General features: G+C 35.8%; 1 protein-coding gene across 1 annotated transcript; it reads right to left on the minus strand.

Moving 5' to 3' along the window:
* Positions 1–8: 8 nt before the first annotated feature.
* Positions 9–24,492, minus strand: TMEM41B (transmembrane protein 41B). Its single transcript, XM_023239553.2, has 8 exons — positions 24,352–24,492; positions 24,105–24,227; positions 13,114–13,231; positions 10,747–10,875; positions 5,673–5,766; positions 5,011–5,115; positions 3,760–3,898; positions 9–1,919 (listed from the first exon to the last, which is right to left on the minus strand). Exons 2-8 carry the CDS (start codon positions 24,223–24,225, stop codon positions 1,750–1,752), a joined length of 876 nt encoding a protein of 291 aa, XP_023095321.1. The 5' UTR covers positions 24,226–24,227; positions 24,352–24,492; the 3' UTR covers positions 9–1,749.
* Positions 24,493–25,747: the final 1,255 nt, after the last annotated feature.

Here is a 25,747-nt window from a genome sequence, read left to right on the forward strand (position 1 = left end):
GGAGTAAATAGGCTTCTCTTGAGTCCAAACTCTTACTTTTATTTTTAAAAGTCTGATAAAAATGTACTCAATTACATTTTATACAGTAATATTTAGTGAACTTTGTCCAAAAAGACTTCTGTTTTTAAGTTCATTTGTAAAAATAACAAAAGCTTTATCACTCAATCTCTGGCCAATAAGGAAGGAAGAAAAACCTTGCTAGAAATGAATACAAATAATTTCACACAAAAGGCCAGGTGACGTAAGAATAGTATATTAATTAATATATTTTCTTTGTATTTACAATAAATCCATTTGTTAATACTGTGATAGAAAAAATAATCAGTCCACATTATGTAGTAGAAACAGGCTTTGAGGATGACCATTCCTCTCACAATAAAAACATACAAGGATTTCTCCCACAGCTAAAGTACTTTTCAACATGACAGTCTTGGGTGAAGGTAAAACTGACAAAGTACCTTAGATATCAGCTATGTCCTAGAATCAGGAAATCAAGGGTATTACCATTAAGCAAGCAGCAGAAAGCTGTTTAAGCTTTTCCAGGACCATTTAAATAGAGTAGTTACCATGTAAGGATTTAATTTTACTTGGAGTTATAAAAAGTAAACACACTAAATTGGGTAACTGCATTAATCAAAAGCAGCCCCAAACAAAAAAGCTATCAAAAAAACCCAAAACAAGGCATTCTTATATCATGCATAAAAAGGATAATTATATAATACATATTTTAATGACCAGACCAATAAATAAATGAGGTAAATTTTACAGTTATTGAAACAAATAAACTATATTTAACCACTTAAGTGTTGCGCTGCCACTGCTTCCGTTTCAAAATATAAAGTAATATAATTAACCTATCATCTAAAAACTGCATACTTTGAATGTTTGTTTTTGATCCCCTTTTGAGATAGTAAAGGGGGACTGTGTAACAAAATATTATCTGAATATAAATCGTCAACACCAATATAATACAATTATCATGTAAATGTCATTTTTATATGCACAGTAGAAATACTGTGAAAGCTAGAAAAAAAGATGGAAATAGACTGGCCAGAATTTTAAATTTCAGACTAACCCATGATAATCTAGAACAGGAATAAACAAAAATAAAATTTACACAACAGATACAGCTTGATATCCTTTCCAAATTCAGTAGTCCACCAGATGCACCTTCTAAACAAATCCATTACCTCAAAGTTAAAAAAGGAAGAAAACGTAAATCTCCTTTTTGAGCTTTAGTTTTCAAGTTTACGCTCTTGAAGAAGGCTAACATTAGCAAGAACTGCAATACTATTTTTACAAAGCTAGCATCTTTCCTTTTGTATTTTGTATTTGCTTTCCCTATTTCAGTTATTAGTAAGGGAAAAGAGAGGAAAATATTAAATTATCAAGTCAAGAATAAATATGATAGCCAGTTCATGAAACTATTAAACTGAATCAGTTGGATCAAGAATTTCCCACTACACAGATACTGATTATCTACAGCTACCGTTGGAGTAGTAATTTAGAAGATGTCTATCGTAACTACTGACAGTACTTTTCGTAATATATCAATTTCCACTTTTACTTTCTTCTCTCCCTTACCTCTTACATGAATTATTTTAACTGTGTGACAGGAAATTTTATTTTACAAACTCATTTCAATTACTGAAGAGGTGATTTTAACACCTAAGCCTGCCAATCCTGAGATGATGATGATGATGAGGATGATGATGATGATGATAGGAAAACTGAAACCCAGATGATTTCTCACTCAAATTTCTGCTTTAGTTTTTTTTGGAAGATGGCTGGCAGAATAGAAAGAAGAGCCAAAATCATTAGAACAAATACTGAGTTCCAGGAAACAGCTTCCCCTGCTGTTGTAAGCTGGTACAGTGTTGTTCCTGCCTTAATCGCTACAAAAGAGGGAGGTGCAACACCTAAAAGAAAAAAGAAAAACATAACCATTTTTAAAAAATAAAATTTTATAATGTATTTTATATTCACAAAATTATTCAGAACTCAAAACAGCACTGACATTATTCTAACACTTTGTAATGTACTATTTTAAACTGATTCAAATAAACCCATGTTTAAATTTTAAAAAATTAAAATTTTCTGTGTGTATAAAATTTCTTACAAGAATATAGTAATCTCTGTTTGGTACATTGTTATTTAATTTAAAGCCCCACGGGGTGCCTGGGTGGCTGAGTCGGTTAAGCATCCGACTTTGGCTCACGTCATGACCTCAGACTGTGGTTTCAAGCCCCGTGTCAGGCTCTGTGTGCTGACAGCTCAGAGCCTGGAGCCTGCTTCTGATTCTGTGTCTCCCTCTCTCTCTGCTCCTCCCCAGCTTGTGTTCTATCTTTCTCTCAAAAATAAATAAACATTAAAAATAAATTAAAAATAAATAAGGCCCCTCAAGTTTATTTCCATATAAAGAATTCAATCTTTCAACTACCTCTGGAGGATAAGGAATTTAAAAATTCAAGAAAATTTTCTAGAAAATAATTTAGAACATTTCTTAACAGCTTTTAAAAAAAGAATGTGCTTTGATCCAGCAATTTGCACTTTAGGAAATACTAATGTACCTGAGCAAAGACCTAGGCTCAAGGATGTCCATCAAAGCATTATAAACAACAAAAAATCTGGAAACAATCTAAATGTTCAACAATAAGATTGAGTAAACTGTCATTCATCCTTGACAGAATATACTTAAAATAAAAATGAAGTGGTAGGAGATACTCAGATATGGAAAGATACTCAAAATATGAGTAAGAACAGTTTATACCACAGCATGGATGGAACAACTACATTTTACTAAAAACCAGAACAAATTGGAAAAGTCACTTTAGCCAAAGTTGAAGTTAACTAAATCTGTGGGTATTCCATCTGTAAAATTAAAGAGATGGGGACAAAATTCTCTCTTCTGATTCTGTAACATTATTTTACAAAATCCAAAATATCCCTAAGATTTTTACGTTTCTCAATGAATTCTTTAAGAGCAGCAACAAAAAACTGATTTTGATTATTCTTTTCAAGATCTGTAAGTATTAACTTAAACTTTAACTGATACTTAATACAAGAGGTCTGTTCACTTCGTTGGTATCTAAACAACTCAAATTAAATTTGAAAGAAAAGCAGAATACTCTTACTAAAGAACCATCAGAATTCACAAAATACATAAGCATCTTTACGTCCACTAATTAATTTCAGAATTAAGTGCCAGCTCCTTGAAAGCAAGAATCCTTGTATCCCCCATACTTTTCGTAATGCCCATAATAAATACTAATGTCAATAAAAAGAAAATAGAATCAACTCTATTGAAAATTAAAGTTCAGTATTTTAAAATGGGCACTTTAGTATGATTAAAAAAATATCCAATAAAGTAGTCTTCTTTAAAAGAAGTAACACAGGGGCGGCTGGGTGGCTCAGTCAGTTAAGCGTCCGACTTTGGCTCAGGACATGATCTCGCAGTTCCCGCACTGGGCTCTGTGCAGACAGCTCAGAGCCTGGAGCTTGCTTCGGATCCTGTGTCTCCCTCTCTCTGCTCCTTCCCCACTCATGCTCTCTGTCTCTCTCTCTCAAAAATAAACATTAAAAAAAAAATTTAAAAGAAGGAACACTTAAATCAACACAATCCAGCAAACATTTCAGGATAGCTATTTATGTGTGCCAGGCTCTGTGCTGAAATATGTGCAAAGAACATGAAATCTAGCCCAGCTGGACACTGTTAGGTATGTACACGAGTTCTAACACAGCGTGAACCAGAGGCCTTACCTAGAAAAGTGCCAATAAAAAAAACTTTCAATGGCACATTTATCACAGGGGATGTGATATTAATAAACCAATTCGGCAGAAATGGTGTTATTCTCAAAAATATAATGTAGTTAATGAGATGTTCTCTATGACGCTCAACCTGTCATAAGAAAGAAACCAGTTAGGATCAAGATAAGGCCAATATCGAGAAAAAGTTCCTTAATATACTTATTTCAAATTCTCATTCCCTGATAGTTCAGAATCTATCCAGCAGAAATGATCAACATAGGAACCTGAAAATGACAATGATCTCATTACCAAAGCTAAGTAACATGAGATGAGTTTGTTTGTTTTTTTAATTGTACATATAGCTTAATGTTGCACTATTAGATGGCTCAACAATGACCCTTTACACCTGAAAGAGCAAAATTAAATTTATAACTATACATAAGATACATATCATGTGATTAATTTTTAACTTCCTATAATGTAAAAGGCTAGTATAGCACATCAGTAAACCTAGCTTCTAATTTAATCTTTATTTTTGTGTTATGATATATATTACATAAGTAATTCATTCATTAGATAAGTGAGATTGAACAAGTATAGGGAGATATTTAGTCAATTAAACAAAAGCAGTTTATACTTCTAAATCTTGCTTTACAAATAATGATTGTGATTTGCAGCAAAATGCTTAATTTCTCATCTCCTGGTTTGTAAAACAAAAGGGTAAGGCAGAACGATTTCTGCAATTCCTTTGAGATTTAACAGGTTGTTTCTTCCAATTCTTTCTAAAAATAAGATTTTCTTAGCAACATCATATTAAACCTTTCCGTGTAGTGGTGCCTATATTTGTCATTGCATGTCTTTGTAGAAATCCTGACTAAAGAGAACAGTCATTTCTACTGATGAAATACATTCAAGGAGTTGGTTGATAAAAGTTTTTCAGTGACCCCCTGACAGTGGACTGCATCAACACAAAACAGGTGAGGTGTCCAAATATGTGAATGTCTTCACCAGAATGATGACTTCTCTGCTCTGACTGAACTTACTAGGAATGAAGAATTACAATTACTGTTACAGTACAGAAACTGCATATTTGAAATGATTAACATTCATTATTTGCCTACTACTACTATAATTTACTTTGGTCAAAAATCATTTTTATTAAAGCCCTGAGTCTGGGTTAATTTATGTAGGGACTATACACTGACCTCCCAATTAGGCACAGAATGACACTAAACAACTTAAAAAAAAAAAATACATGTTTACCTGTTGTGACCATTTTACTGCTTTCTCTGTTAGGTATTTGTATACAACTGGCCTCCCAACTAAATAGGAGAGCATATAGCAGAATGAGGCACCGAGTCCAGAACACTAGGAAATAACAAAAAGCCATAAGCATTGTGTACTTTTCCATCTTAGTCACATGGATATAGTCACTTAAAGCAAAGCTCAACTAGTATATATTTTGGGGGTTAAGGGAGGGTACTCTACATGACATCTCTCGTGCAGAGAACAAGAACCCATCTGATCCAGTCCCTTCTCAGACCAAATTATAACTAAAATGAGAATAACTAAAACAAACTGGCACTTATGATTAAACTTAGTGATTACATCCAAATAGTTAATAATAGCATCTAGCTAGCCTAAGAATAAAATTTAAAAGCGAATTTTTTTTCAACTGCTATGCTTGAAAATACCACCTCCAGCTCTGGACTTAAGTCTGTGATGCCCCTGTTCTAGGAAAAAAGCAAACTATAACATCTGCTTATGGGGGGACTTAAAAGATATTACTTAAACATTAATCACCTCTTAAAACTAACGAGTTTATGTTTACACAAACTAGTGGGACCAGATGCCATCCTTCTCCCTCATCATTCTATCAAAAGCTACTTTTTTTCTAGTCTCCCAAATTCATTTTATATACTTACCAAACAAACAAGAAATAAGGCTAGCGGAAAGGGATAAAGAAACCCTGAGAGTATACTGAGAAATATAGAGCCTGGAATAGCAAATGTTTGCAAGCTGTTAACTTCTAAGTTAAGGATTAAAACATAATACAATGGAATTTTTAAAAGACAAATCAAACATTTCAGAAAACAAGTATCAATACAGAAGTTATCATGTTAATAAGATTATATCTGTATCTCAGTATTAAGAAAGCAAAATTGTATCTAAAAGTTTAAAAAACCATCAGTTATGATGCCTTTAACTCTAAATTGACCATTTTCTAGCATTATAAATACAATGCTATTAAGAGTGTGTTACTGAAAGAAAAACCAAGACAAATATCCAATGTGTTCCAGATAAAGAACTGGGCACTTTGGCAAAAGAAACAAAAGGGAGGGGAAAAAAAAAAAAAAAAAGAGAAAGAGAGAGAACAAAGGTCTTCAGTAATCTTATATGCTTCTCTAATGCACTGCATTTACTCCTAAATGTGTTCAAGAAACATGGTTTCTGTGGAAATCTAGGGTATGATAATTACTTGTTTCTAATTTAACTTATAAACATTTACCTCAATGCACTACTCATTAAAAAAAAGGATAGGGGTTACAGAATAAACATCACAAACCTTACTTTTAAGAATTATGCTTTTTACTACTTCCTGTTTGCTCCCAGTTTTAGTCTGGAAGCCCCCTACCCCCTTTTAAAAACCCCTAACATGATTTACTTACAAGTCAGAGTGAATTCCTTCAACGTCTATGCTTCTTTTAAAATTTCTATCTTCACCCATTCTCCTACTCTATTCATGTTTTCATCTCAATCTCCTTTCTTTTTTCTGGCTTCTTTCATCTTCAGTTTCTTGCTCTTCCACAGGATCCCTGCTGTATAAACCCACTCTGATGCCTATGAACTCAAGAAAACCTAGGCTTTCCTTGACCATCATATTCTATCCAGCTAGTGTGCCTCACCTTCACTTCCTCAGAGGAGATTCTCTCCCTGTCTCCTTGCAACCTGACTTACTCATCCACCCGTCTCACGGACAAAAGTAATGATTTTTTCCTGTTTATTTTTTCACTCTGATTTAACTCATTTTATAATTATGTAAAATATTTACTTGGTTCTAAAGTCAAATCTACACAATAAAGTACATCTAGAGAATGACTTCCATCCCTCTGTCATCTCTCTCCCCACAGGTAAACATTGTATTGGCTTTTAAAAATACCCTTTCTTGGGACGCCTGGGTGGCTTAGTCGGTTAGGCATCCAACTTCGGCTCAGGTCATGATCAGGCTTGTGAGTTTGAGCCCCACGACTGGCTCTGCACTGACAGCTTTAAGCCTGGAGCTTCCTTCAGATTCTCTCTCTCTTTTTGCCCCTCCCCTGCTTGTGCTCTCTCAAAAATGAATAAACATTAAAAAAAATAATTTTTCTTTTTAAAAACAGATAAATTATCTCCTTGTGTATGTGTGTACTCATATCATCCTCCCCTGCTTAGATAAAACATTGCATACTGACTTACTATTCTGCACCTTGCTCTTTTCATTTAACATTATATCCTGGAGGTAAGAATGCCTTAACCACATAGAGAGACATTTCTCATTTTTAAATAGCTAGAGTACACTCCAGTGTTTAGACTTGCCATGGCTTATGCAACCAGTTCCCTACTGACATTTGGGTACGGATACTTCTATTTGAATATTTAAAATTCTGCATGTCCTAAATCAAAGTAAATGTTATCTTCCTTTCCCAACCCTAAACAGGGTCCTCTACCTATTCCCTTTTTTCTCTAAACAGCCCAAAATACAAAGCCAAAGAAAGGTAACCACCAAGAACAAAACTGGTATAATACTGATAACTACTGAAGCTGGATGATGGGTACACAGGAGTCCACTGTATGATTTTTCTCTACTTTAGTGTAGGTTTAAAATTTTCCATAATAAAAGAAATTTTTAAATTACCCTAAGATTTTAGCCTTAGGGAAATAAAAAAAGAGATGATGGTGACACATTTAATGTCATCCATAGCTCAAAAGTCTTCAGTGACTACCCAATACCACTGAATATTCTAAATTCCTCAGCCTGGTACTCAAAGTCCTCTACAGTCTGAGTGCAGTGTCTGTTCTATCTCCCTACACTTGTGTCTCTATCCTCCCCTTTTCACACCCTATAGTCCAACTAAACTGGATAACTGATCACTTGTTAGCCACACCCTGTGCTTGTAAGCTCTGCTCTAGATTTGCTCAGAATGAGACTGTGCCATCTCTACCCATAATTCCCTAGTGCCCCAGATGGAAATAGTTGTTCTACCTTTGAATGCTCAAAACACTAGATTTGTACTTAGAATATAATTAGTAAATTAGAAAACTGATTATGAATAAAATAATTATAATGTAAAAAGCCATTTATATTCAAGTTTGACATTACATAATACCAGTGAAGGTACTAATACTACACTGCTGAAGACGGTGGCCACTAGCCATATGTAACTATGGAGACACTGAAATGTACGTAGTCTGAACTCAAGTGCTATGAGTGCAAAACACACAAATTTCAAAGACTTAGTGTGAAAAAAGAATGTAAAAATACCTCAATTTTTATGCTGATTGCGTGTTAAAATGATAATACTTTGAGATATTGGTTCAAGTAAAATGTATTACTTAAATTGATTTCAAGTGTTTTTTTACTTTTTCTAATGTCAACTAGAAAATGTAAAAATTACATGTTGTTCAATTATACTTCTATTAATTAACACTGTATCAGTTATATGCCCTAAGATAAAGTCTTTTCTCTTTTTTGTTCACTGAATTTTAAAAAGTATCTTTTTAATAAAGAGCTTAAGATTCAAAAGTGAAAATAGAAAATTATAAGACAACATGAATTTAACAAGTTATGTTATAAAAATCTAAAATGAGATGTGAAATCATTACAATCACTTACATATCAAGGCAACAATAACAATATGCAATAAAACCTCCTGAATTGACAATATTAACCAATATATGTATTTTTACTATTAACCAATATTTAAAATGTAAAACTTAGGGGCTCCTGGGGTGGCTCAGTCGGTAAAGCGTCTGACTTTGGCTCAGGTCATGATCTCGCAGTCCTTGAGTTCAAGTCTGGCTCTGAGCTGTCAGCATAGAGCCTGGAGCCTGCTTCGGATTCTGTGTCTCCCTCTCTCTCTCTCTGCACCTCCCCTGTTGATACTCTCTGTCTTTCTCTCTCTCTCTCAAAAATAAACATTAAAAAAAATTAAAAAATTGATAAAATTTAAAACTTCAAACCAAATGTATTTTGTAATAATAAAGCCCTTCTTATACTTTCAATTCACTTTCTATAGGACAGTTTATCCTTTTCTACTAATTTGCATATGGATATTAAGACAACTAGGCTATAACATTTATAACCCCAGAGATTGTCAAGATCCATTTATGCTAACTGGTTGACTGACCTTATGAGTGGGTATCTCCTTTATCCCTCAGACATGTTATCCCTCCCAAAGCTGAGAGGCAAAGTAGGGTTAAAAAAAAAAAAAAAAAAAAAAAAAAGATGACTTTCCAAAGTCAACAAAAACTATATGCCTTGTTCACAAAAACCTTATAAATGCCAAATTAAAAAAAGGAATCAAGTTTTTATCTTACTTGAGGAAAATATTTTAATTTATAGTTAAAGTGTATAGAGGCAAAATAACCTTTAAGTCTAACACTAACACTATGGTTTTCCCAGATAGGTTCTAAAATGGAATTAGTAGGAAAGGGGAGCAGTGATGGATTTCTTAAAACAGTTTATTATTATTATTAAATCACTTTACAAATAGCTGCCAAATAACCTGCTGAAAGACAGATGCATAATAATTATTCTCTAAATTTTTCCCAAATTTGGATTTTTCTCATAATAAATAAGATGACAAAGCGCCTAAATAAAAATGTATTCTCACCAGGTAGATAAAGGAATAATGTTTGTATTATCAGCAAAAGTTTTTGTTAACATACTTAATAACAAACTGTTTATGCTAGGAATAACTGCTTCAGGGTATTTAAGAATATACTGACAACATTTATATAAGGAGGCAAGTATAGAAAAACATATATATATGTTAAATACATAATATCTAGTCTAATATAAATCCAAGAAAAGAAAATGCTAATGAATTTTACAAGAAAAAGTTTTAATTGCGAAGTCCCATAAGCCAAAAGAAATTCAGGAAATAAAACAGGAAGCAAGAATATAGTTTGAGAGAATTAATAAAGTAACTAGTTTAACTTTTAAAAATAAATGTTGGTTTCAAAAGGAGAATGATTACCTTTACAGGATCAAGAGATAATGTGTTTCATTAAACGAGAAGATTTGAAAATAGGTTGGATTAAAATAAAAGATACAAAAATCAGATTGAAGTTAAAGCCCGTAACTGGAAGACTAATCACCAGTAGCATAAGCAGTTTGAAAATACGCAGGAAGAATAAAGCTATTTTCCTGACTAATTAATACAACATATATTTCTATAAAACAAAGAAATACATCCAAGAGTTATTTTAAAAATTTATATCCTTTGAATGACTAATTTTCCACTTAAGATCTTTTTACAAAGAAACCATTAAATGGAAGAAAAAAATCACAAACAGGAAGTTTTATAACACAACATGTATAAAAGCAAAAAGTTAATTACAAATTATATCTTCAAACCTAAGGGAGTATTTTTAAAAATTATGCTGTGGTGACTATTCAAAATAAATAAACTAAATTAAAATAATCAATTAACTAATACAATCATAAATTAAATAGATAATTATCTTGAATAATACAGAGGAGAGGAAAATGTTTATGATAAGTGAAATAAGCAGAATACAAAAAAACTGGTAGTAAATATTCAAAAATAATAACTGAGTTGAGGAGATAGGTTTAAAGTGAGAATTTTTCCATTTAATTTTTCAATATTTTATTTAATGTTACATGAAATTAATAACTTTTAAAAGAAAAAAATAGTTATGCATAACTAAACAGACCCTTTAAGACCTCTTTCTTGAACAAAACTAGATTAACAGTTTTTTTAGTTAAAAGGATACAAAATATATGTAGCAAAATAAGCTACAAGTACTTGTACATAAAAGGTGTCCTTATATTTGGATAAAACTTTTCCTAGAGCCTTGGCATCATCCATATCTCTGGGAACCTTCATATTCACTCTTTCTTCTCTAAAGAAATAAAATTAAAGTGAAAAATTTTAAAGCAGAAATTTGCCAAGATAATTAATATCAAAATCAAGTTCAAAACATGAAGTTTTATCCAAAATGATTTGGCGCTTTGATCTGTATTATATTAACCATAAATTCATAAGTTTTAAGTTCAGAAGTCTATAAATATTTGTTCTTAATGATTTAGTATAATTTCTTGAGATATGTTATCTATGTATGAAAGTTCAGAATGACCCAAACTAAATTAGATTAAAAGCATTTGCTCCAACGCTGGTATAAATTTTGAGTTAAAAAGTGAACTGATGTTAGCATATTCAAAACATATTTAACATCATTTTGGGTAATCCTCATGAGAAGCTAAAATCAATAATTAATTACAACTAAAATTAAGTAAAATTTTTGATGAATTTACAGTTCATATATCTTCTGGAATATTTCGACTCAAAGTTCAGATAAAAACTTACACATTTTTCCTTTTCTATTAATCTTACTTTATATTTGGTGCCTTATTTGGAACTAAATTTCTTACTTATAAAAGGCTCAAATAATTATGTTTGTGTTTAATGTATATTGTGCCCATTTGTTTACATGATACAATTTAACCAATCTTGCAGAACAATGATAGACTGCTGCCTAATTTCTATAAAAATAGTAGGTAAACTGATTTCTCATTTATAAATTTAAAAACCAAAAAACTCTTTATAGGGGTGTGTACACACACACACACACACACACACACACACACACACACAAAGAAATAAGCGGAACATCACAGGTGTATAACAGCACACTTGTACACAAGTGATGTTATCATTCTTAGAGCAGATTGGGAGCAAAGACAACCTTAAGAGCCCTCTTTCAGTCAGCTCTTAACTGCCTCCTCCTTGATCAAAACCAGAAAGGATCTAAAATTCAATAACACTAATAGTAACCTAACAATATAACATGCTAGCCTCCCAAAGGCATTTACACTGACATAAGAAATCAAAGTATGAAAATAAAAATAAGTTTAATTACAAAAATTTCAAGCATGAGGAATTGTTATCGAAAGGAATTTAGAGGAAACGGGAACTTCCAAACACCCTGAAATCATATTTCACAGTTCTCCATTACCACACTAGTCTGGCTCTGGTTGAAAGTCTAACTGCATTTTAAAGTCTTTTATGTAATCTATGATTAACATAGGTTGGTATTACTGTGGTTAAACAGCCCTGGGATATTCTGCCTTCTTAAAGTATGTTTCAGTTCCATAATCTCTTCCCTAAAATTCAAAAAAACTCTGAAAACCAAAAGTTTTTCATATTTTTGTCAGCAAAAATTGACCCACACTTAAATATCATAGTCTTTTATCATGCCCATTCCTCTGCAAAAAATATTAATAAATTTGATAATGGGATCCTTCCCCAGATCCTGCTGCAGGTACTACATAACAGACAGTATTTGTTCCATGTTATCTGTCCAAAAATGGAAAAATTCTAAATTCTGAAACACATTTCACCCCAAGGTTTTGGCTAAGGAGTTTTGGATGTATTTAAGATAATACAAGTTATTTTTTTTATAAAGTCCATTTCATTGTGAAAACTACCTATTCAGGTCATATCATTTCCATAAAACAGAGAAAAGAAAAAGAGCTAGGAGAGAGAGATGTGATGGGGATAGAAATGAATGAATAGAAGCAGACAAACTGATCACAAGAAGGAAGGGAGAAACATAGATGGAAAGGTAGGGAAAGCAGAGAAAAAGAGCATCAATGGTTTTCAAACCACAGGTGTCTTTTATGGATTTTAAAATAAGCTTGCTTGGTCACTACTAGCATGAAAAATTAAATAAATAGAATAGTTTAGAAAATATCAGAGACCACCACCTGTTTCAGGAAACTTTAATTTTGTATGTATACATGTATGCAAGTGAGCGGGGTACAAGGGACAGGCACATGCCTGCAGGATCATGACATAAAAATCTATTTCTTAATATAGTTATATATATTTTTTTAATTTGAAAGCCATTAGAAAGATGAGGCTTTAATTACAGGAGCAGTGCTAGGAAAACCCTGCACAGAAAATCAGGAGGCATATTTGGGAAAGAGTATTTAAATAAGTGTCACTAGAGACTTGCTACAAATCATGATAGCTAATATACACTCACCATGACAGTTCTGTTGCTTCAAATTAGTTTAACTTTTAATCTACTTTATCTATAAATGTCTAGGCATTTTTCAGTTTCTTTCTGTATACTTACTCACTAAGCTGAGGAAAATTTTTATATACCAAAAACATAACAAAAGCTGCAGATAAGAAAATGGACACCAATATAAGAAGTGACATTCTTGCTGACCCAGCTTCTGCACAGGCTTTTTCTGAAAGGGAAAAAAAAAAAAGCTATAATTAAGATAAATATTTTTAAAAGACAGTATTCCAAGTCAGCAAATAATTTCCTTAACAACTTTCCTCCCCAATAAACTGTTCATACTTTTGCTCAGTTTTAACATAAAAATTTAACTACTAATGTATTTGCCATTTATTAACCAGGCATATTGCTTCGGGGGGATATACCCATTTCAGAAGCATGAAAAAACAGAACACCAGAATTTGCAGCACTGATTTGCTGATAAGCCAAAGGAGAAAAGAGGGCATTGCTCTAGTTACTATCACTGACTTTCAAATGTATTTATATTGGGAGCTGACAACATAGACAGAATGCCCTCTTAGGAAAAATGAGGTAAAGTGGCAATTACTTCAACTGTCACAAGAACCCAGAAACTGACTAATACAACTGGTGAATGTTAATACAGTACTTTTTACACCAAACGCTTCAGAATATAGTTGAGCCTCAAATGTTTTGGGTGGCTCTCTGGGACTCCAAGAATGGCAGAATTTGTTCACATTCCCTCACAAGGTACTCTTCGTGTTATCTAAAAAATTATATGCAACATAAAAGTATAGGGTCCATGAGTGGCTCAGTCGGTTGAGCGTCTGACTCTTGATTTTGGCTCAGGTCATGATCCCAGCATCATGGGACTGAGCCCAGTGTCAGGCTCCTTGCTGAGTGTGGAGCTTGTTTAAGATTCTCTCTCTCTCTCTCTCTCTCTCTCTCTCTCTCTCTCTCTCCCTCTGCCCCTATCCCCCGCTCACATGCTCTCTCTCTAAAAATAAAAATAAAAATAAATAAATAAATAAATAAAAAGATAAAAGTATGGAATGAGATCCAGGAAAGAGCAAGTAGAAGAATGAGCAAGAATGAGCTGTTTTTATCAGGAAGTAGTCAATAGTGGGGAGGCAAGAGCAAGATACCTTAGTAGTGCTCTCTGTGGAAACAGAAGTGGTGGCATAATTTTTATTGCGCACATCTACCATTATTCCATGTACATACTTTTAATGCTCAGGGGATTAAAAAATATATGTATACCATAAGAATTACTTTTAGTTCTCTGAGAATGAATCTACCACTATGCCCCTCCCTAACTACTGCCTGTGTAACTTTTATACATACTTTTTATGAAGTATCCTAAAACAAATGCCTGTACTCTATTCATTCATTTGGCAAATTCTTCTTCTCAAACATTTATATAAACGTATTAGATAGGTGTCACTGCACAGTTGAGTAACACCCTCCTCCTCAGGGAAACTTTCTCATATTCCCCTTCCTCTCAAAGGGGCTAATCTCGTTGGCCCTATTACAGTTTGATTCCAACACTCTACCTTCCCAAACAACAGAAGGCTAACTTGCCCAAGGTTGGACACCTGACTCAAGTAGAAACTCATTATTGGCTGACCAAATTGTCTCTCGAAAATTTGAACTAAAAGAGATACTGTTGTCAAGAGGTGGTATGTCTTGAGGCTGAAAGATCAAGCAGTGAAAGCCACAGATAATGACAAGGCAGGCCAAAGACATGTACCAGAAAATCTAAGAGTGGAGGTTAAAACAAAAACCCAGAGAGCCCAAGTGGGAGCTATAGCTAACCTACTTGTTAACTTCTAACTTTCCACTTCCCTTAAAGCCTAGCTATATTTCATTTCTTGCTCACGGATGCCAGTGAGATTGCCTCTTTAAAAAAAAAAAAAAAGTTTTAAGCGTTTATTTTTGAGAGAGAGTGAGCATGGCAGAGGCAGAGAGAGAGGGAGACACTGAATCCAAAGCAGGCTCCAGGCTCTGAGATGTCAGCACAGAGCCCATGCAAGGCTTGAACTCACAAAATGCAATATCATGACATCAGCTGAAGTTGGACGCTTAACCAACTGAGCCACCCAGGAGCCCCGAGATTGTCTCACATATTTAGAAGAATCTCCTTTTTTATTGGTGCTAGTTTAAACTTATTTCTGCTCCTTTCAACCAAAAAGCCTTAACTAAAAGACAAACTTCATTTTTATACCTTGTCTCATTTTATTGTAGTTTTATATATTTTACAACTGAATTGGTAAGATTTTGCCCAATTCTATGTTAAACATGGACCAATACAAACCACCTAGCTCCACGCAAGGTGTATTGTGTGAACTACATGAATTGGTATTACCAGGAGCTTGTTAGAAATGCAGATTCAGAGGGCGCCTGGGTGGCTCAGTCAGTTAAGCATCCGACTCTCAGTTTCAGCTCAGGTCATGATCTCCTGGTTCTTGAGATCAAGCCCCGCACTGGGCTCTATGCTGACAGAGCAGAGCCTGCTTAAGATCCTCTCTCTCTGCCCCTCCCCTGCTAGCTCACTCTCTCTGTTTCTCAGAATAAACATTAAAAAATGCACATTCTCAGGCCAACATGCCAAAACTACTAAATCAGAATCTGTGTTTTAATAAGATACCCAGGTGATCTGCATGTACATTAAAACTTAAGGGAAAACAATATGGCCCACTTTGCCTATTTTATAGGTAAGTAAATAGAGGCCCTAAGGAGGTTGCGCTATTAAAAAAATTCCTAAGGAACCGAATGGCATAAAGTATATCCCCAAAGCCCTTTAATATCCATGTATAATCAACTCATAATTTCTGCTATAACACAAATTGCTTAGGTTTGGTGCTTTGATATACCAGATACAAATTGTTCTTATCTGTTCATTAAAGCTGACTTTCTGAAAGACAATATTAGGTTTATCAAGCTCTAGTATGTGAACACTAAAGTTAAAAAAAAGACTTTACTTCAAACGTTAAAAAAAAAAAGGACTGTACTTCAAAAACCAAGTTACAAATAGAAATTTACTTGCTCATATCATACTTTTTTTTAAATATTCTTTTTTTTTTTAAGTTTATTTATTTTGAGAGAGAGAGAGCATGAGCTGCAGAGGGGCAGAGAGAGGGACAGACAGAATCACAAGCAGACTTGGTACAGAGCCCCACATAGGGTTTGAACTCATGAACAATGAGATCATGACCTGAGCTGAAATCAAGAGTTGGACGCTTAACTGATGGAGCCACCCAGGCACTCCACTCGTATCATATTTCTAAAATTTACTGCAGGAAGCAATGGGATCATAAAATACTACAAAAGATGGCTTCAATGGAGTAATAAACCAGGATGCCTGCCACTGAACACTATAGTTCATTAATCCACTAATGTATTTGTATGTTTTGCAGCACAGAAAATTAAACAGAGATCTTAAACATCTGAGGTGGGCATAATATGAAAAGACCTCTGCAGAATCTTATGATAACAAATGCCTAATTGTCCATATCTGTGCCTTGGTTATGATATCTAATTCAATGCTTCTCTTGAGAATTTAAGAAATCATATTTACTCACTCTAAAAAGAAAAGAATAATCAGCCAAAAGTGACAAAAAAAATCAGTGTGCGATAAAACCAATTCAACCAAAAATGTATTTTTTTAAAATTTTTAAATTATTTATTTATTTTTTTAAAGTTTCTTTATTTTGAGAGACAGAGCAGAGGAGGGGCAGAGAGAGAGGGAGCCTCAGGGAGCTCGGCACAGAGCCTGATGTGGGGCTTGAACTCATGAACCGTGAGATCATGACCTGAGCCAAAACCAAGAGTCAGACGCTTAACTGACTGAGCCACTCAGGCGCCCCCAAAAATGTGATTTTAAATAGAAAATCTACTGAAACACAAACTTCTCACAAGGCTAAAATTTTATTTTCCTACTTTGTTAAATAAAGAGGTAATCCACAGGAAAAGAAATAAAAGTAATATATAAACATTGAGGTTTATGGCATAGTTTTCTATGGGCTGACATCAAAGCAAAGTTTATGTACACACACATACTCTGTACAATTATTCGAAAGGTCTGCTACTTCTTAAAGGCATGCTACTTTTAAATCTACCTGGAATTAACTTGCTCAGCCTTCACTTTTCACTTACTTCCCTGCTTGAATCAAGTCCACAGTACAAAAAGGACTGATACAAATAATTTAATATTACTGGCATCTTTTAAACTCTTCAAAACCACTGGTTTTTTTTTTGTTTGTTTGTTTTTCATATGGCAGACATTTGTGCACACAAGAATTACTGGTAAGAATAAATGGCTGATATCCCCCCAACCCCCACCTCTTTCCTGGTACTTTCCTTTAGGACTTCTCCTCTGCAAGGTATGCAGTCAAATATAGAGTTGCTTAGGACGATCTGCTGAGCATCTATTATGTACAAAATGTTTTCCTCAATCTCTGCTTCTAAGAAACTGATAGCACCATTAGCTAGATTACCAAGGAATGAATGGCACAAAGGGGTTTTGAGTATATAGGAAAGCAAGATTACTGGGCTGGAGTAATGGAGGCAAGATTCACAGAGCAGGTAGAAACGTGGTTGAAGACTAAAAGATAAGAAGAATTTACAGCTTTCTAATCCATACTGTAGTTAAATATAAAAAGATTTCAACAGGTTATACAGTTCTCTTAAATTAACAATTAGGGGTGCCTGGTTGGCCCAGTCAGTAGAACAAGAGACTCTTGATCTTGGGTTGTGAGTGAGCCCCACATTGGGTATAGACATTACTTAAAAATAAAATCTTTAAAAAAAAAATTAAGTAAGACATTAAGCAACCTAGCTTTAAAGTTAAACTATAATATTTTCTTCCCATTATTCATTTGCCAGTCCTAAGTAAGGAGTCAGAGGGAAGAAAGGTGTCAGGCAACCTTTAATTGGACTACAGAACACTACCCTGAATGCTCCCAGAGTACACATTTCTCTGACTGCTACTTGTTGTCTTACAGTTGGATGATGAAACACATAGACATTTGAATAAAATTAACCTCCATGTTTAACTTGATACCTATTTTCTGCTCTCTTTAAAATTAGGAAAATTTTGTCAAGCATTGTGTTCAACAGTAACACAGAAAACAAACTGATGAGAATGCAGAAACTAAATGACCTTCAATATTGAAGCTCTCCTTTCTTTTAAAAAAAATTTTTTTTAACGTTTTATTTATTTTTGAGACAGGGAGAGACAGAGCATGAACAGGGGAGAGTCAGAGAGAGGGAGACACAGAATCTGAAACAGGCTCTAGGCTCTCAGCTGTCAGCACAGAGCCAGACGCGGGGCGTGAACTCACGGACCGCGAGATCATGACCTGAGCGGAAGTAGGCTGCTTAACCCACTGAGCCACCCAGGTGCCCCTGAAGTTCTCCTTTCTTTCACACTAACTGGTAACTAGGGGTTGTTAGATATTATGATTCAACAATTATTCTTGAGTGTAATTCTATTAAGTCCAGAGACTAACATGTAATTGATTTAGAGTTCTACACAAATAAAAGTTGAAAATCTTGTTTTAATAATAATTATACATCTACATGTATAGCATACATTTTTATAATGTGCCATGTCATTTAGCATTTAGAGCTACCCACAACAGTACTTTACACATTCATTAACCTTCACATCTTCCATCATACTAATTCCCAATCTGAATTATCCCCATATTTTGCTTTCCAACCTCCTCCCAGGGGAAAATTACTATTAGACTACTAGAGAAAGTCAAGATTATGTTCTCTTAGCCTCCAAATTCACAATTTTTTCTATCTTCAAATAAGGTTATCACTAGCAAATAATCCTTTCACAGCACACTCCAAAAGGGCTATTTCAAGTCTCTTCAAGCCTTTAATTCTATCTTCATCAATTCTCAAACAATGACACTCCCTCCACACTTCAGTGAGCTTCCCAATCTCTACCTTAAGATCTATTCCTCAAATTATCGTCCCTTGCTCCTTTCCCCTTATCTTTGCATTAAATGCCAACACACTTCCTTCCAGATTCTGCTCAAAGAATTGTCTCTTCTCTATGCACCCAATATCTTCAATTCTTCCTCTTAAGATCACCTTTTCTCTAACTCCTAATATGCATATATCCATTCTGAAAAGTCATAACCTTAATGGCCCTATAGTAGCTCCCTATTTTCGTTATTTTCATATCAAAATCTTTTGAGGGGCATAAGGGGGCTTAGTCAGTTGAGCACCCAACTCTTAATTTCGCCTCAGGTCATGATCCCAAGGTCATGGGATCAAGACCCGAGTCAGGTTCCACACTGATCATGGAGCCTGCTTTAGATTCTCTTTCTCTCTCTCTCTCTCTCTCTCTCTCCCTCCCTCTCCCATGCTCACTCTCTCTTAAATACATACATACATGCATACATACATACATACATACATACATACAAAAAAAAACCTTTGAAAAGCAAAATCTTCCTAAATCTGCAAGATTTTAGGAATGACTCTACTGGTCATCAGGTCCATCAGGTCATCAGGTTCTCAACATTTAATGTTTTCTAAACTTACTTGATTCTACCATGAAGAAGCAAAAGACCCATCTCTTTACAGAAACTCTAACAAGTGTTCAAGGTCACAAGAATCTACTGCAGTATTTTTGTAAGTAAATTTTATTTCAAGGGCTTTAGAATTTTTAATTTTTAAAAATAAAAAAATGGTAGCAGTATCAAGTATAAATGTAAACAGCTAACTATAAAATACAAATAATTGACTATTACACACACAAAACATGTTTGTAGGTAGCAGACAAAATGGCACTACCAATTTTGTACGAAAGCTCATTCTCTAAGGATTATGCTCTGCAATCGTGGTACCATTCAATCCACATACCTTCAGACTCAGTTAACCATTTTCAGATGCTTCCCACCTCCATTCACCAAAGACTGAGATCAAGCTTATAATAAATTTCTTCGTAATCCTAAAAGATTCATCATCCATTTAGATGATCCACCCAGGCTCAAAAGTCTTTAAGGTTCATTTCTAGTCAACTTTAGCCACCCACTTCCAGCAACACACTAAGTTCTCACATCCCGAGACAGCTCTACCTTGGACATTTTAAATTCCAACATGCTATTCCTTGATCACCTTTATTCTTTCGTGAGCTTATTCCCTCCACTTTCTCCCTTCTCTTGGGCTCCTCACTTTTCTTCCTTCCATGCCCAACCTCGATTTCATGATGTATCATCTGAAGCAACACCTTTGATTAGAATCCTTACCCTTTTCTTATATCTAATCTAACCCAATACCAGTAACATAAATTCACCTTCTTCACGAAGATGGTTGAGCACAAATAGAAAAATCATGAGTGACCCATCACAGAGATCCATCTTTGGGAAAACTGAGTTAGCCTCATTCCTACTCCCATTTTTTTTAGGTGTCAAACATGAATCAGGTTGAGCCAATCTGATAACAGTGATAGGTTCAGGGACAAGCATTTGATCTGAGACAGTCTAATCAGTGTGAATATTTAGATTTTTTATTGGCAGTGCTAGGAAAAACATTAACAAAGTTATCAAGGACGTATTTAGCTTACCTGGACTTTCACAAGAAATCAACCTTAAGGTAAAGCTGACATCAAAGATATGAAAGAAATCGGATCCTGATCACTGGGCTCATTGGGCCACTGGTTCCAGGCTGAAGCCAGGGAATCCCACTTAATCTATCAATTTTTTAGTTATATATATCAATCAACCTTCTTTCAGCAAGGGTTTCAATTGTATTTTCTATTGATAAGCACAAAAATCCTGATACATAATATTTTGGTTGAGACTGTCTCAACAAATTATACTAACACCTTGGTTGACATCCAGTTGCCAATTTTAGTCTTAACTCCCGGTTATCAGTAATCAGAGCTTCTTTCTTCCTCTAAGCCAGTACCTTGCTCACAGCAGATGCTCAAAGAATATTTACTGAACCAAATAAACAAGGCAGGATCTAGAACAGGCATCTGAGAGGGGTGTATTATCCAAAGTTGAACAATATTGTCTTCTAAAAGTAGTAAAATCAACTTTGAGACAATGTTTCTCAAACATTTTTGGCTGCAATCATAATACACGGCTTTATATCATGAGTAGTACACACAAAAATCTATAAAACAAAAAATAAAATTCAAAGAACACTTATGCCCTACTACATGTGAAGCACTCTATTTTCTCTTCCATTTTTTAAAATGACTCATCATTACCCATCAACTGATCTCACAGTGCTCTCGCTGCTCACAAGGATGATGATCTATATATATTTAAAAAACACAGTCCTAGCAGTTCTCTTGAATCGAAGTGGGAAACTTCTATGACTTGCTAGTAAACAAATCAGCCAGAACAAATAACACAGAAGAAAATAAAATACCCTCATTCAGGCACTCTTGCATGTAGATTAGATCAAGAGCCTCATAAGTGCTTCTTACTTACTCTTCCTCATCATGCAAGAATTAGACTCTCAGTGTTATTATCTTGGTCAAGTCTTCACAGTGGTCCTCAGTCTGTAAGGCTCAGATGTTAGACTAGAGATCAGAGTCATAGCAAGGAATCCACTAAAACATACCAAACACTGCATGTAGAATGTAAAGTAGTTCAAGCATACACACAATGACAACTATTTGTCAAAGTTACATAGATGTATTTCTCAATCAAGAGTTAACTAAAATTTGGGGCGCCTGGGTGGCTCAGTCAGTTAAGCGTCCAACTCTTGATTTTGGCTCAGGTCATGACCTCACAGTTCACAACACTCAGCCAGCCCCACATCAAGCTCTTCTCCTCCTCTCTCTGCCCTTCCCCCACTTGCTCTCTATCTCTCTCTCTCAAAAATAAACATTAAAAAAAAGTTATTAAAATTTTTATCTCTTCTCCAAAACCTTTAATTTTTTTGAGATGTTAAACTAGATACCATCTGCAATTAACAAAAATTGCTTTTCATAATCTGGAAAATTGGTTGCTAAGTAGTTACTAATGACACCACATCACTGGCTCATTACCATTACCATAAGCAACCAAACCCTATCATGTAAGGGATCTACAAAATCTTTTGCCCAGAGAAAGAATTCCTAACACTAATTAAAGAGAGAGACACAGAGACAGAAACTGAGAGGCAGAGAAGGAAAAGAAAACACTGGAAATCACTAGTTAACAGGATGGATCAAAAAACTAACTTTGCAATGAGGCGCCGGGGTGGTTTGGTCACCTGGGTGGTTTGGTCGGTTAAGCAACCACTCTTGGTTTCAGTTCAGGTCGTAATCTCTCATGGTTTGTGAGTTTGAGCCCTACATCTGGTTCTGCGCTAGCAGTGCGGAGCCTGCTTGGGATTCTCTCTCTCCCTCTCTCTCTGCCCCTCCCCTGCTGTCTCTCTCTCAAAATAAATACATAAACATTAAAAAAAAAAAAAAACCACTAACTTTGCACTTAAATCCCTCTGTACCAACATTATTTTGATCATAGCCAACCTTATCTCCTACTATACCCAACAGAAATCCTCCATTCCTGACAAATTAATGTTAATAAGTTTGCTGACATAAAGATTCACACTAACTTTCCAGCTTAATGTTTCCTCCGCCCAGAATCCCTTACCTTCTCTCTAACAATGCAAACCCTACTTCTTCCTGAAGGCATGCCTTCACATCTCCCTCTATGCTTCTATAGATGTGTAGTGCACAGAAGTCGTTTGATAGCATCATAAAAATAATTGTGTTAATGGGTTATTCTAATGATAAAAGATAAACAATTATAAAAGCATTTTGGAGGTTTCAAGGTTTTATTTTCCAAATAGCTTTAGGTTAAAACAACAAAAATCAGCAATAAAAAAAAATGACTGCTACTGCAAACCAAATGACAATCTTTACAAATGATCTATCTGGAAAGACTTCCTGAAGAAGTCTTCAGGACACACTTGGATTACTGTCACTCTCCATAACAGCATCTTCAAAACAATGTTCCTTTAATTTAGAGTGTATTTATACTTAAACAACAATTCATTTCTGGGGTTTTGAAGTTATTTGGCTCTACTGTCTATAAGATGGAGAAATACCCAAATACATAAAGCCTAAAAAGTCAAATTAGACTAAAGACATTTTAAACTAAAGTGTGCAATACATTATTGTTGTCTATGCTTATGATGTTGCTAGACAGTCTTCAAAGACCCTCTCCCTACTCATCACCGGTGGTGGACCACAATGGCCATTTGTTACGATCCCTTCAAGTTTATGGGCTTTTAAAAAAATATTTAAAGAATTTAATCATTTCAACTTTTGAAAAGCAGTGAAAACCTCTATGCCAAGATGGAATCAAAGTATTTAGCTTCCAGGTATGCTTTCTTCTTAAAATAATATTTAAAGTTCAGAGAAATGCCAGAATGGTGTAATGGAAAAAAGCTTGAGAATGGGAGATCTCAGCTATGATAATAATTAACATTTATTTAGTCTCCACACAAGCCATTACACTAAATGCTTTACATCCATTATTTTTGCGTAATTCACACGGCAAGCTAAGCTATTATTACTATCACCTTTGTCATCCCCACTGTACAGTTTAGACACTGAGTTTTTAAAGATAACAAGTCCAAAGTCATAAGTGGTTGAGCAGGCTACTTGGAAGTGGCACCTGGACATAGTTAAATCCTTGCTCTTAACTACTACTTGACTAATCTTGTGACTTTATGCAAGTTCCATATCCACTCTGGGCCTCAGTTTCCTCATCAGTGAAAATAAGGCAAGAGTCTTTAAGTTCCTTCCAGCTCTGTCTAGCTTCAATATTATGAAGCTTACAACCTCCCTGAGCTTCAAACAAGCCAGTGTCATCACTTCTTTTAATTGAATTCAACTACAACAGCATTTACGAGCCACCTCCTAAGTGTCTGGCCTTGAGGTGGGCAGCGGCCCAAGCAAGCCCAGGTCCCTAAACCTCTCTGCTCCCGCGCCCCTGGGCGCCAAGCAGGCCCCCTCGAAAATCCCTGGGACAGACCGGGGTCCTTTCTACTCCGAAGCCCCTCCGGCACACTACCCCCTCTGGGCCAACCCCAGCTCTGATTCCGGTTCTACTCACCCTTCAAGTAGTCTCCGCTGCCTGGCGTCATGAGACCGCGCGTCCCCGCTACCCTGTCCCCCACAGGGGTCGTGTGGAGTGCCCCCGTCTGCGATCTTTCGGCGACTCTGCCTTTCGCCATGGCTGCTGCAGGGAAGGTGAAGGAAGAGAGGTGATGCTGCCCCCGCTTAACAACACCTCCGCCTCAGGCTCCTTACACCAGGGGCCGCAGCCGCAGCCACAGCCACTTCCGGGGCGACCACCTCACCTGAGACGACCTCAGCCCGGAGAGCACAGCGACGCTCTGCTGAAACCTACAGCGCCCACTCGGAGTAGGCTCCGCCCCGCGCCACCCCCGTGCCTCGCGCGCTCACGCTCGCCCAGTAACCGCGAGACAAGTCAGGGCCCTGGCCCGCCCCGTTCACTGTCCCGCCCCTGCTCACGACTGTATAGAGCATGCGCAGTCGCAGTCCCGGAGTCGGTAGTAGCTCGAGGACAAGAGGCATCTAATGCGCAGCTTTAATTATCCGGAAGTGCGGTCCTTGAAACTTCAAACCCTTTGTCCCGGCCGCCGGAAGTGCCCGCGAGTGATTAGTTGGCGTTTCGCAGCGAATGGTGATTCAGCTTACTGACTTCACCAATTCTCCAAGCGGCTGTCTTCACTCTGTCGGATCTAGATGTTTCGTCTGAAAATGTTGAAAAATACAAAGCCTGAAGCGAACCGATCGAGTTTAAGGAAAGTTAAGGCTCAGAGAGGAGCTATAACCTGTGAAGGTCACAGGATGGCAGAGAAGGGTTTAGAAGCTTTCCCATTGCCTCACCCTGTCGCCCCTCACTAGCAAACCCAGGTCACCTCATTTAGCTTTTTCTTTCACTGAGCCCAAACGTGCCGTTGTTGACTGTTAACTTTTTCCACACTTAAATCTCAGAACAGTGTTCAGGTTACTGGTGAGTGTATTGGAATTTCCTCTTGAGAGCAACTTGGCAGTCTGTATAAAATACTGTTCCTATCCAGTAATTATATTTCTAAGAAACTATTTCATGGAAGTAAGGATACACAGGGAGTTATTCCTAACAGCATTATTTATTAGTATAATGGTAAATGTGGAAGCAACCTAAAAACCCAACGCTAAACAATAGTTGACTAAATTATGGGAGCTTATTGAAGGGAACTGTTCTATGTACACAACCTCTGCCTACTTGCATTAACACCTTCAGAGGCACCTGGGTGGCTCAGTCGGTTGAGCGTCAGACTTGGGCTTAGGTCATGATCTCACAGCTCATGAGTTTGAGCTCTGTGTGGGACTCTGCTGACAGCTCAGAACCTGGAACCTGCTTCTGCTTCTGTGTCTCCTCTCTCTCTGCCCCTAACCCACTCGCATTCTGTCTCTCAAAAATAAATACACGTTAAAAAAAATTTTTTTTTCAAAGACCTTCAGTGACCACTCTAGGAGGTAGCTCCCCATTTTATTTCCTTCATGATCGTCATTAAAAGCAATTATTATTTGGGTTATTTGTTTACTTGTTCATTGTCTGCCACCTCTACAATGTAAGGGCCTTGTCTTTTTGTTCACCATTGTATCCCCCAGCAGCTGACAGAATGCCAGCATCTAAGTGGGCATTCAATAAATTCGCTGAATAAATGTTCAACCATAGAAAATTAT

Source organism: Felis catus, chromosome D1 (genome assembly GCF_018350175.1).
Source record: "Felis catus isolate Fca126 chromosome D1, F.catus_Fca126_mat1.0, whole genome shotgun sequence".
In the NCBI taxonomy this organism is placed as follows: domain Eukaryota; kingdom Metazoa; phylum Chordata; class Mammalia; order Carnivora; family Felidae; genus Felis; species Felis catus.